The sequence below is a fragment of the Balaenoptera physalus genome (assembly GCF_965194825.1).
Source record: "Balaenoptera physalus genome assembly, chromosome: 5".
NCBI classification, from domain to species: Eukaryota; Metazoa; Chordata; class Mammalia; order Artiodactyla; family Balaenopteridae; genus Balaenoptera; species Balaenoptera physalus.
In genome coordinates, this window is record NC_138884.1 from 124,335,077 (window position 1) to 124,349,352 (window position 14,276).

Below are 14,276 nucleotides of genomic sequence, written 5' to 3' on the forward strand. Positions count from 1 at the left end.
TCCCTGGTGGCGCAGTGGTTGAGAATCTGCCTGCCAATGCAGGGGACATGGGTTCGAGCCCTGGTCTGGGAGGATCCCACATGCCGTGGAGCAACTAGGCCTGTGAGCCACAACTACTGAGCCTGCGTGACAGGAGCCTGTGCTCTGCAACAAGAGAGGCCGTGATAGTGAGAGGCCCGCACACCGCGATGAAGAGTGGCCCCCGCTTGCCACAACTAGAGAAAGCCCTTGCACAGAAACAAAGACCCAACACAGCCAAAAATAAATAAATAAATAAAAATTTAAAATAATACATACACTTTATAAAAAACAAAAATGAGTGATTATATTAGGCCTTTTTTGTTCCGTTCAATGTTAATTAAATACTACAGTGTGCAAGACACTTTACTAGGTATGTAATGGTTTTATTACTGGTTTTGGGTAAATATCTGGGAGTGGAATTGCTGTGTCATAGGGTAAGCACGTAGTAGACATTCCTACTGTCAACCAAAATAAAATAACGCAGGAGGCTGCAGATAAGAAAAGAGTTTATTTGGGGTCTTAATGAAACCATATACAACCCCCTATGTCCCCATCTTTTGAAATAAAAGGCTTTTGGTTTAGTCTCTCAGGTTTTCCCTGAGTCTCAAAAGCTGGTTCAAGAGTTAATGATCAAATGGAACAAGATACAAAGCCCAGAGATAAACCCACGCATCTACGGTCAACTAATCTATGACAAAGGAGGCAAAGATATACAATGGAGAAAAGACAGTCTCTTCAGTAAGTGGTGCTGGGAAAACTGGACAGCTACATGTAAAAGAATGAAATTAGAACACTCCCTAACACCATACACAAAAATAAACTCAAAATGGATTCGAGACCTAAATGTAAGACCGGACACTATAAAACTCTTAGAGGAAAACATAGGAAGAACACTCTTTGACATAAATCACAGCAAGATCTTTTTTGATCCAACTCCTAGAGTAATGGAAATAAAAACAAAAAATAAATAAATGGGACCTAATGAAACTTCAAAGCTTTTGCACGCAAAGGAAACTATAAACAAGACGAAAAGACAACCCTCAGAATGGGAGAAAATATTTGCAAACGAATCAACGGACAAAGGATTAATCTCCAAAATATATAAACAGCTCATGCAGCTCAATATTAAAGAAACAAACAACCCAATCCAAAAATGGGCAGAAGACCTAAACAGACATTTCTCCAAAGAAGACATACAGATGGCCAAGAAGCACATGAAAAGCTGCTCAATATCACTAATTACTAGAGAAATGCAAATCAAAACTACAATGAGGTATCACCTCACACCAGTTAGAATGGGCATCTTCAGAAAATCTACAAACAACAAATGCTGGAGAGGGTGTGGAGAAAAGGGAACCCTCTTGCACTCTTGGTGGGAATGTAAATTGATACAGCCACTATGGAGAAGAGTATGGAGGTTCCTCAAAAAACTAAAAATAGAATTACCATATGACCCAGCAATCCCACTACTGGGCATATACCCAGAGAAAACCATAATTCAAAAAGACACATGCACCCCAATGTTCACTGCAGCACTATTTACAAGAGCCAGGTCATGGAAGCAACCTAAATGCCCATCGACAGATGAATGGATAAAGAAGTTGTGGTACATACATACAATGGAGTATTACTCAGCCATAAAAAGGAACGAAATTGAGTCATTTGTTGAGACGTGGATGGATCTAGAGACTGTCTTACAGAGTGAAGTAAGTCAGAAAGAGAAAAACAAATATCGTATATTAACGCATATATGTGGAACCTAGAAAAATGGTACAGATGAACCAGTTTGCAGGGCAGAAGTTGAGACCCAGGTGTAGATAAAAAACGTACGGACACCAAGAGGGGAAAGCTGCGGTGGGGTGGGGATGGTGGTGTGCTGAATTGGGCGATTGGGATTGACATGTATACACTGATGTGTATAAAATTGATGACTAATAAGAACCTGCAGTAGAGACAAACAAACAAACAAACAAAAACGACTAATACTAAACTTTCTTTGGGCTATTTGTATGAAAATATGTTAATATAAATGTTTCAGACATTACATGAAATTTCTAAAAATCTTATATGTTCTGGTATAATGTTATAAGTCATAATTCTAGTTATTACTTTAAAATGTATATCTCAGAAATAAAAAAAAATAAAAAGAGTTAATGATCTGCAAATGTGAAGATGCAGAAACAAAGAATAGCTGTTGAGCTGGGAAACTGGTAACAATTTAGACGATAAATCAGCCACGTAGCAGAGTCACTGAACTCCCAGTTCCCTCAAAGATATAAAGGTCTGACACACATTCCAAAGTTGTTTTTACAGGAACTAGACCCCTACCAGATGAAATTTGCTGACCAAAAGCATGTAGACCCCAGACCAGTTGAAACCAGAAGATTGATGATGCTGGAAACTTCACCTTGATGTCAACCAGTCCTGGAATTGAGCACAAGCTAATCAGGCACCTGCAGCCCTCTCCCTCACACTGCCTTTGAAAACCCTTCCCTGGAAGCCACTGGGGAGTTCGGGTCTTTTGAGCCTGAGCTGCGCATTTTCCTTGCTTGGTGCCCTGCAAATAAACATTACTTTCCTTCACCACAACCCGGTGTCAGTATATTGGCTTTGCTGCACTTAAGACCCAAGTCTAGATTCAGTAACATTACGAATTGTGGTTCGGGAGACTCAGATTCTGGTAACCCTGAAGGAGGGAAACTGGTGCAGTCACTATACTCAGTAATGACAATGACAATGACAATGACTCTGATCTCTGTTCTGGAAGCTTCATGGTTGCTTTCGGGATTACAATGAAGAAATATAGAGAGTAAAAATGTATCAATTTTGCTGACAAAGATGGGTTCCTATTTGAAACTTGGTTTGCTGAGAGAGACAGAGGAGATCTTCACAGGCTGGCAGGATTTGAGAGAAGTCCACAGAAACCAGTAGCAGACATGTTGAAAGGACTGAGACATTTGTTGGCTGAGGACTGGGAGGTAGGATTGGAAAGAGCAGTCTAAATGGTGCTTTTGGTTTTGGCTTTCTATTCCAGGCAAGGGAAGAAAGGGTCCAGGCATTCCCGAAATTGGGCTGTGGGTGGTAGAGAATGTTTGTTAGAAGTCTCTGTTGCTCTCTCTATGCTACATGAGAAAGAGCAGGAATTCTCAAAGGTAAGAAACAATAGAGAGAAAGCATTAATTAGATCCCCAAACTGAAGCAAGTCTTTGGGCTTTGCAGCTGTTGAGCTGTTTGAACCTGAAAGGAGATATAGCTCACTTATTCATGCAGAAACACTTTATCTGCTTCCCCCAATGGCCCACGCCCCTTCTACCTTGATCTTGACTGACTTAAGTTTAGGGGTAGTGCTCAGGGCTTCTTGTCACCAGCAGATGGGGGTAGCTCTACACACCCATCCCTTTATGCCAGGGAACTTCAGGAGGGGAGGGATTTAAATGTTAATAATCTGTTGGACACAGGTGTCTATGTGCCTAGTTCTGGGGCAGGAAGGGGTGTGGGACTCAGTGATGGACAATAAAGGAACCAAGAATGTAAAATGTGAAGCCATGGTTCTATGTGAGAGGACATAAAGAAACAGTCCAGTCACAGCTCAGGTGCTGGGAAGTACACAGGCATGGAGTCAAAGAAAAAGAGAAGGGAAGAACCTCTCCACTTATCCCCCTCAACTACACTGTCACTGCAGCCACTTCTCCCAGTAGGGAGATAATAGCTTACCCTGGCATCTGTGACTGTAATCTTTGAAATGCTAAGTTAACTCTTAGGGCTTTGAGCAAAACTTGAAGAAGAGAAAAACAAGTTTAATAAATAGACTGTATTTTTTATTTTTACATATGCATGGGCACCTTCACAGGAAAAGGAAGACCCAAAGAAGCAATCAGAGCTGGATGCTTATGTCCTGGGTTGGACAAAGGATAGTAAACTGTGAGGATGTGACAAGGCAAAGGGGTTTGAGCTAGGGCAGTGAATTGTGGAAAAGTGACTAGAAAGATGAAGGTTAGTTTAACAAGTTCTTTTGTACAGATTTCTCTCAGCTTTGACTTCCCATCTCTGGTGATAAGAATGTCTTCTTTCCTCCTGATACAGAGAGGGCACCTTTCACCTGGGATTTTTATCTCCTCCTTTCAGGAAAAAAAAGGAAGGTCAAAGTGTCCTGCTTGATCTGCTATATTTAAGGTGCCTTTAACTCACTCAAAATAACCAATATTCCAAGGGGGCATATTTTGGGATGACATGCTCTGAACCCCTACATTTTGTTGCTGTTAAGTCTGAATGTGTAGTAGGAATTATGTGGTGTTATATGCTTATAATTCCCTACCTTCTTGATGCTAGAGACGGTTGATTATTCCAATCAGGGAAAACTTAAAAGAGAGAAATGTTAGTGGGACATGTATTAGAGACAGAGTGAGTCTCCATGACTGATGAGTTATGCTATCACTTTTGTTGAAAAGGAGCCTCTGGAAGTTCTGGTGATGGTGACATGAGAAGATACAGTTTCAGATTATTAAGTAAAATCAAGGTTTTATTTTTTCAACCTTTGTTATGAAAATATTCTTTCTCACAGTTGTTTAGAATTGAGATGTTCAGTCGAAAGTAATCCCCAGTCATTCACAACTCTTAAGGCTGAAGAAACCTTAATTATTAAAGTATTGTTTCCAGAGCATTAATATGTCATATTAAAAATTGTTTTTGGATATTTATTCTGAAAGATAAATTTTACTTTTATTTGATTCATTAGATAAGATGCCCTCCATTTATAATTAACAGCTAAAGAATTTCTGCAGAGAATGAATACACAGACATTTTAATGAGCATATGTTATTTTCTTGGACCTCTTAAGTTGGTGGGATTGATTTTATCCAAAATTGCATAACTCAATTGACAAAGAATATTATAGCATTGTAGTACATTTGAGAGGAAGGAAATTTCAAATCATAGATATGAAATGGAAAGTTAAGTAAATATGTTCAAGTCTACCTAACTCCCACGGACAATATTTTCATGTTGTGTGTTTTATAGTGTCATATCTAATAAATGAATCAATGGATTTCACAGAGATGCTACGACCAATAAAACACTTAAGAAAAACTTACCTTTAAAGAAACAGAATTCTTTCTTTGCCAAATTGGAGAGCTTCGTAATAAGATACCCAAGGATGTGAGATATAGTCCATTTGGCTTCATAATTCTGTGAAGACACAGAGGTTTATTTGCTATTTATATTTTTCCCTTCTATGGCTTGCTACAAAAATTATTCACAATTTAATCCCCATTTCTCCTTTCTGGAAACTCTCATTTATACTGTATTCTGTTACATTCAAAGTAGTGTTAGAATAATTATGTTGTACTCTGTTAGGTAATAAAGATAAAATTTGCTCTCAGAATTGTATGATTTTTGCTTGGTTTTTGCTGCTAACACTCTGTTCCTATAACTATACATTATTCGAGTTAGTTTTTTCTAATGCTAGAAATTTCTTCATTTCACAACAATGCTATTATTATGAGGAATGGTATTAGGGATGATTAGTTCTATTTTTCAACAGTGAAATTCCTCTACAACTGTGGAAAGTGGAAACCCAAGCAAATGTAGCTGAACATATGGATATTTGTGATTATCTTATCTATGCATGCAAAAAATAAATATATATTGAACACTGACTAGGAGCCAGGCATTGGTTTACATACTGGCAATACAGATGTAGATAGAGCAGACATAAACTATTTTTGTTAAGAAGCTTACACTCCAGTGGGAAGAGCCAGAGAATAAATAAAATATGTAAGTAAAATATGAAATATATTAAAGGGTGATGTCTATGGAGAAGGATCAAGTAGGGGAAGAGAGTGGAGGAGAGGAGGGTGTGTTTGGTTATCTGACTAATGGCTGTGTCTCCCAGGACATGCAGACTACCCGAAAACAGGGACTCTGTCTGCTGTTGCTAGTCACCATATCACAGCGTTTATCATGTGTGGCACTTACCAAGTGTTGAATAAATGGATGGGTAAACTTGGTGTTGAATAAGTCCTCCCCTTGTCCTGATCTACTCTTTCTTTTCCACACTACTTTATATAGTATATAATTTATTTATTTATGTTTATTACCTATTGTTTGCATCACTCGGCTAGAATGTCACCTGCACAAGCAATAAGAATTTTTATCCATTTCGTTCACTGATGGATTTCAAGCACCAAGAACATTGCCTGCCAAGCAGGCAGCAGGATTTAACAAACATTTGTAGAACGAATGAATTTTAATAAGTAATTTCGCTAAAAGGAAACAATGAAATTACTAACTTCTGACACAAGAATTTTGTTTGCTGCTTCTGGTAAGCCAGTTTATTCCTGCCAACAACACACATTCTGATGGCTACTGACAAATTCACAGTGTATGTACTCAAGAATCCCAGGAATAAAATGCTTAAGAAGCTAATCCTGATGCCAAATTCATGTACCTTGGAATAGCAAATGTTACAATGTATTAACTATCTACTCATTCAATTATCAAAGGGACAGTTTCTCCTCTATTCTTAAGATTCTTAAAAGGGAAAAGTGAGGGAAAAGTATGTAAATACATATGAAACAAGACTTGACAGCCATGGTGTGGATGTTTTTCACTGATTGAAAAGTACCACAGAGCTTTGTTTGTTTTGTCATTTGAATACAATGATTTAGATTCTTTCCCATCCAGGACACATAAGCCACATCCACAATTTATTTTCTGACAAAGCTAGGGGGATACTTATATTTCAATCCAGGGGTTTCCTTTGGTATCCTAATAAAAGGATCAGAGGTTTTAAAGTGGTGCCATTTACACTTGAAAAAGCCACGGGCAACTCTCAGGTTGCAAAAGAAATGCAACCTGAGAATCACAGTTCAGGAAAATGACACCTGAGAATAAAGGCCCCACGTGAACATAGTTTTAATGGTTAAGGCATAAAAGTCAAGTGCAGAGTATTTTCCTCCCTGGACATCTTGAAACACCTAGTGATTTGTTGACAGCATTTTGGAAACATTTCTGTTCATTATTCATAGATGACTATTGTATTAGATTTTAGTTTCTTAAGGGCAAGACAGAGACTTCTCCTAAATCGCCTACCCAGAGTCATGGGGGGGGGGGGCGGGCAGGTACTCTCCTAAAAATAGTAAATAACGTCCTTGAAGTCATTTCCAGGTAGAAAACTGTGGGCTAATTTATTTTCATTGAGAAAGTTATGGTCATTTACAGAGAATTTAAAATCACACCATATTACATAATATCTACTGGGCTCAAATGTGAGTTAATTTTCATGATCCTAATTTGCCTCTTTGCTCCTTTTTGTTTTGCTAGGGATTTCTAGAAGATTCTATGTTTACACTAAAAATTTCTGAGGTCTGTTCCATACTTTGCCTAGTCCTGTGTAATGTGGTATAGACAAGGGTTTTATGATGAAATAAATTAGAAAACACTATATAAAAATTTCCTTCTGTTAGAGATTTACAAGGCAAGCTAGGATTTAAAAAACTGTAAGAAAGTCTGCATAAATTGACCCCTTTAACCTTGTTTAACTCCACATATCCTGAACTCATTTTTCCTCAGAACTCTTTTTTAATGTAATAATAACTATCTTTTGAATTATAAGATACTACCTATTTTATGACACCTCATTAATTTATGTGCCACTAAGAGAGGAAAACACTGACAGTATGCCTTTGATTTTTAAGACCCACTTAAATACACAGTTGACAAAACACAAACTCAGGAAATAGTACTTAATCCTATATAATGAAATGGAGATATATATTCTAGAACTGAAATATTAAAATTTTTAAATATTAAATTATTTTTGTCCATTTTAGTAATTTTGGTAAGTCTATCGATTCTTTTATAGATTTCCATGAACTGTGAGAAGCTATCCTCTGAATTCTGATATAAATGTATTTAATAGTATGCTACCATACTGCCACGTACATTTCTTTAATCACAATTGTAACTTCACATATCACAGTTCTAGCTCTCTGTGATTTTTCGAGTGTAAACTATGAGACTTACAGGCAGTATTAGGAGAGGGCACCTTAAAGAAAACTCCAGGGCCAACAGGAACCACATCAACCTGTCCTCACTGATCACCCATGATAAACTTCATTACAGATCACGTTCCTTTAATCCTCCTCATGGCGTTTGCATGCGTGAGTTTCAAATTCGAGTTTTAACAACGCCAGGTAGGATCCATATCTTCATTTCTCTGTATCTCCCCACCACGTCCACTTTGTATAAGAGTAGGGTCATTACAAACCTTATTTATTAACAAGAGAACACTTTTCTCCATGCAGTGGCCAAGTGGAAATATCTCTTATTTGCAAAATCCATATTATATTATTATGGTTGTTAGCAAATCATACCTTCATTTGCCTATTTGTAAAGATTTTTGTTTGTTAAAATGAATAATATAATTCTATATAGATGTTAAATCAGAAAAGCCACACAATCTGCTGGTGCTATAAAATATGTCATTTTAATAATTAAGATACATAAATAAAGTGTTTTTGACAGAAACAATAAAGTTGTCTCTCAATTCTGTACAAACACTGAATTTCCAAGTAATTTGTAAGGAATATATTCATCCTATTACATTCAAAATAATGGTTGAACAATGATGATTATCATTTTTTTCTTTTTATATTCTATGAATTCACACACTAGTAATACAGTATTACAGTGCTTGATAATCTTGATAATATGAAATAAAATTCTTCTAATGGTATGTAGAAAATAAAAATAAAATAATTAAAAGTCATTTGTATAACTTTTTATGAAAACAAAATAATTAATATTTTTTCTGTAAAAATAAATTATGTACTTTATTCTGAAACATCATTCTATTAAAGTGTTTCGAAAATAGTTACATTCAGGTTTTGGCAGTGTGCTCAAACATTTGCCATTCCCTTATGCATGATAAAGTGAGGTGCAAGCTGTTCACATGTGAGAAAAACAGCTTATTTTCACAGGAAAGGAAATGATATGTGAAATAGAATTAATTAAAAAAACCCAAGTGTCCTATGATAGAGATACAAAAATTCACTAAGAAAAAAATGTTTTTCAAGGCCTTTGAGGTGATGCAACCTTTGACTACACTTCATCAAAGGTGGTTTTTAATCATGCTGCCCTGTAACTTCCATCAAAGTAGCGTGTCCATCAACTGCAGGTTACAGTCTAACGTTATAATTTAAAGCATAGTGTTTGGTCAATTGACTGAAGCACAACAGCTGGACTCGTCACTGACCACCTTTTATAAAGGAGCAAGAGAAACAACTCCTTTCTGCTCCAAGCATGGCTTCCAAGAGTAGCACCATTGGCACCGAGCACAAGCTTTCCAGGTGGCAGAAGTCTCTGGAGTAGCACGACCCGAAAACAGCAATGTTGATGGCAGGGATCCTACTGAGCCAAACATGCTGGTTCACCTAGAAAACTGGTGAAAGACTAAGTACTGATTTAAGTTTAGCCAGACAGGAAAAAATGTGTACCTATCCACGAGGAACGCCCAAGCGGCAATTTGTAAACGAGCCTGCTTTCTGCGGTTTCTTCTTTGTCTTACTTTTCTTCTGCTTTTTCTCAGTCTTATTTTTGCGTAGCTTCTGTTTCTTCTTCTCCTCTTTATACCATGGTCCCCAGACTCCCCCATTGAGCCGAGGGTTACTTCTGGGGTCTTTGGGGGGGTACCTGACAGGCACCGCGGTCTTGTTGAACTGTGAGAGCCTCCGCAGGAGCTGCCTCACGACCCCGGGATACCTGTTAGAAAGGTCCACTCTCTCGTAGGGGTCGGCTGTGATGTTGAACAGCCACACGCTTTTGCCGGTTGACAACGTAATCCGTTCGTTATGCCACCGGTTCGGCCCGAGGTTGCTGAACGACTGAGGGGGCACCCAGTCACTGTAGCCGGGGTTCCCTGTGAGCAGTTTCCAGTGCTGCACTCTGATGGCCGACTGGATGGCAGTGTTCCAGATCCCATAGCCTGCCGCCCAGGAGCCATTTTTCGCCTTGGTATAAATGGGGTCGATGTTGTGCAAAATATCTATTCGGGGAGAACGAAGGCCTTCACTTATGGTCTCCCAGACGTCATAGCCATCCAGTTGAATGTCCTCGTCAATTTGTCCTTCAGCCAGTGAAATCAGAGTGGGGTACCAGTCAGTGATGTGCACAAGCTCCTTACACACCGTTCCCTTGTTTTTCAGAAGTGGGCTGTGCACGAAGCCAACAGCCCGGATCCCCCCTTCCCAGTAGGTTCCTTTGCTACCTCTGAGGGGCCAGTTACTTCCTCCTGCGGTGGGCTGGCCGCCGTTATCTGAAGAGTATATGATAATGCTGTTGTTATAGAAACCATATGTCTTTAGAGCCAGGGTCACATTGTTGATTGCTTCGTCTAAGCAGGAAAGCATGGCAGCATACCTGCGCCTGTTTATGTTGATAATGGATCTGTAGTGTTCAAAATACCTGCCAGGGGCTTGCAGTGGAGAGTGCACAGCTTGGTAGGCAATATATAAAAATATAGGCTTTCTGGGGTCACGGGAAGCTAAGATTTGTTGCACTCTCTGAGTGTACATATGTGTGGAGTATATGCCATTGTCGTAGTCCCAGGCAGCATTGTCATTTTCGTACAAGTCATAGCCACACATCCTGGGACTGTCACATTTGTAGTGTGTATAGTAATCGCCACTTCCCAAGAGGGAACCAAAAAAGGTATCAAATCCTCTCTTGGTGGGCATACATTCTTTTCTATAAAAACCCAAATGCCATTTTCCAACCATATGTGTTGAATATCCAACCTCTTTCAGCTTCTGAGGTAGGGTTGCATTGTCCAGAGGTAAGCAGTTGGGCTGTGTAGGTCTTATGATAGAATGTTGAAGTCCGGTATGTATCTGATACCTTGACAAAAGAGTAAAAATTGTGTCAGTGCAGGATAAAAGAGAGATTCCACATAAAACAATGATTCTTAAATTAAACAATGTTTCTATGAAGAGAAATGTTACCCCAAATAAAATATGACCAATTCAGTGTTCTACTGTTGCTCAAAAGTCCTACCCTAATTAGCTACATATTTAACATTTGAAATGCATTTAAATCAGTACTTTTGAAACTAAGGTTTCACCACCTATCTCAAAGTCTTTTTAGAGTTCTTATAACAGAATTAATCTGAATAAACTTTAATCTTTTAATTAATTACATGACATAACACACTAACATGAGAAAGGAAAGTATATAAATTTCAGAGTGTTTGTAACCGAGCAGGATCCTATGGAGCCTTCTCAGGAAAGACCCCACCTCCCAGCCCCCTCCCACCATGCCATGTCCTCTGCCTGCTTCTTGTTCTCAGAAAAACTTTAGCCTCCTAGGCCTTCCCCAAGTTCCAAAGAATAAGTTTAATCAGAGAAGTGAGAAAATGTAGAAACAAAGGAAAACAGTCAAGCAAGACAAAATAATAATAGTTTAGCCATTAAACAAAGTCAAGGGCCTTTAGTTCCTCCTCAAGGGCTAGAGATTATATTCTGAGCCATATCTTTGAACTATTTTGTCGATTCTGAAACCCCCACCAGGTGGGAGAAGTTAACTGTATGCTGCCCACAAGCACATAGACCCCAGACTGGTTGGAACCAGAAGGTTGAAGATGTTGACTCCTGGTTACCTCACCACCAACCAATCAGAAGAATGTCTATGAGCTGATCACACACCCCACAACCGTCTCCCTCACTGTGTCTTTAAAAACCTTTCCCTGAAAGCCATTTCAGGGTCTTTTGAGCACTAGCTGCCTAGACTCTTTGCTTGGGGACTGCAGTAAGTGCTGCACTTTCTTTCACCACAACCTGGTGGCAGTAGACTGGCTTTACTGGGCACTGCGCACAGGTGAATGGACTCAAGTTTGCTTTGGTAACATGCTGTTGTTATTGTTGTTGTTGTTTTTGGTCTAAGGACCTCACATTAGTTCCTAAATCATTTTCTGAAATAATTTATTTCCACCTGATTAGGAAGAACTAAACATTCATGCAAAAATTATACAAAAATCTCCTGTTTGATTGTCAAAACCTGTTAAATCTCTGTAACGAGAAAGAGAATATTTCTGACTCACAATACACTATTGTTGAAAAGCCATTTTAGAGTAAATCTTTTAGCTAATGCTACAGAAGAATTACATTTTTCCAAAAACAGCAGGAAATGAATCATTTCATATGTTTCCCACAGTGTCTCCTTTTTAAGAAAATTATATTCACTTACAATTTAGTCTAAGAAAACAAGGTAACCCTTTCTATACATTAAAATTAAGTAGTTGTTAATTTCTGGCATTGTTCTCTTCCCAAGGATATTTTGTCAAGGGACTTTTTTCCAGAGAATGGTATGAATTTTCAATTGGGTCAAGATGTGCCCATTAGTTCATGCCATTTTAAAAGTGATTAATATCTATAGTTATTACATAAGTTTAAAAAGACTTTTTAAATAGGAACTATAGAGATTCTGAGAAAATGAAGTTTTCAGAGAGTGTTAGTGTAAAAGTAAAAATATTCTTGGAATCAAATTACAAAGAGTAATATTGAGATCAAAAAGAATTTTGTTTTCCAAATTGATTCAACCTGAAAGGTCAACGTATTACACATGTCTTTGGTGAATAGTTCAATTTATTTTTAAATGTTCAAATGATAGTATAATGCAACTGCAAGTTCTTTCAAAGTGTCAACTGCAGTAACAGGCTGATGGTTTCATAGAAGTTGTAGGGATGTCCGGTCACTAACACAAGGCAGCATTCATATGGGTCCTGTCTACACAGCTGATCATTTGGCTGTCAAAGTTCACAATTAACACAGTTGTGGTAATTTAAGTAATAAATTCCCGAAGAAATAAGCTTTTTATAAGTATTATTTAGCATTAAATTCATAAAGTGTTATTGCTCTTGATAATTATTGATTCAGTTCAGGATCATTCACTTCTGAAACCACTAATTTTTGTATAAGTACATGACAAATTGGTAACACCTATCAATATAAACATTGAGGATATTTAAAAAGGAGAAATCTGTATGATGTAAGAATTTGGGGAAGGATTTGTGGGCATGGGTTACTAACTAATTACCTTATGCAGAAAATGTACCTGGCCAGAAATCTACTCAAGTCATTGAACAGCTAACCAATTAAAGTCTTTCTAATTAAATTGGGCATTTTTCACCTAGTACTAAAGGCAAAGGGAATTGAGGCTTTTGAAACTGTAAAATAGAGAAAATGTTCATACAAAAAGAGTAGGAAAGAAGAGGGCTGCTGCTTTCAGAAGATGGTACAGTGTTAGCAGATAAATAAGAGAGTTCAGCGCTATTAATCAACTATGTGGTTTCTGTCTTCTCCAGAATAGGATGGTTTTCATATTGGAAAATTTAGAATCAACAATATAAATGTTTGGCAGCAGTTCCTAACAGAAGAGAGCTTTTCAGAGCAGCTCCTGCTTAAATGAGTTCAAGCCTGTAGGGCCAAACAGGAGGGAGTATGAGGCAAAATTGGAGGCAAGGGTTAAGGGTATAGGTTTTGGGGTCAGACATAACTGGGTTTGAATTTGCTCGACTGCTTATTAGCTGTGTGACTTGGGGCAGTATTTATCCCCTCTGATCCTCAGCTTCCTCATTTGTAAAACAGGGATAATAATACATATTGGGTTGTGGTAGCATCAAAAGAGAGCACAGAGTCTGGTAAGGAGAGTACATTCAGTAAATGATAGCTTTTATTATTATTATCCCAGAGTTCTGAATCATATGTTACTAACATATTTCTTTAAAGTTTTATAATTTATAGGCCTTATTTCACATGCATTATTTCATTTAGTCCTCATTACAACAGTGAGAAGTAGGATTCTTTACGTTCATTTTACAGATGGAGGATAGAGACATAGAGATGTCCCCCAACTCCCCAGCCTGCCCCACCAGGCTGTGAAACATGTTCCTGAACAACAAGGGCTAAGCCTGATGCTTTCTCTAGTCTCCTTAAGAGTTAATTCCACTACTTCTTGAAAAATCAAGGAGCAGAGGAAAGATGCCACGTCAGTCTTGAGAAGTGAATCTGTTCTAACTTTCTAATTAAAGATAGGGAGAATTTATCAACCAAATAGTGAGGCTTATGCTGATCCCCCAAAATTTTGAGAACAACTTTTTAAGTAGATAATTTGTGAGCATTAAACAAACAAACAAACAAATTAGGTAGGATCAAAAGAAAAGTCCTGCCAAGTTAGCTTCATTTTCTTTTTTAAAAAAGGATCAG

The 14,276-nt window shown here is 38.0% G+C and overlaps 1 protein-coding gene across 3 annotated transcripts in view; it reads right to left on the bottom strand.

Moving 5' to 3' along the window:
- The window catches only part of ARSJ (arylsulfatase family member J), a 163,439-nt gene that overhangs the window by 87,604 nt on the left and 61,559 nt on the right, over positions 1 to 14,276 (bottom strand). For 2 of the 3 annotated variants that reach the window (XR_014263918.1, XR_014263919.1), the window contains exons 2-3: positions 9,516 to 10,914; positions 5,112 to 5,205 (exon numbers count right to left, since the gene is read on the bottom strand). Coding sequence is in view for 1 of the 3 variants with exons in the window: in XM_082462854.1 (XP_082318980.1) it covers positions 9,516 to 10,914 (1,399 nt within the window). In the remaining 2 variants the exon portion in view is untranslated. Of the gene's footprint in view, positions 1 to 5,111; positions 5,206 to 8,484; positions 10,915 to 14,276 lie in introns of those variants that run through there. The other variant, XM_082462854.1, reaches the window with a different exon arrangement.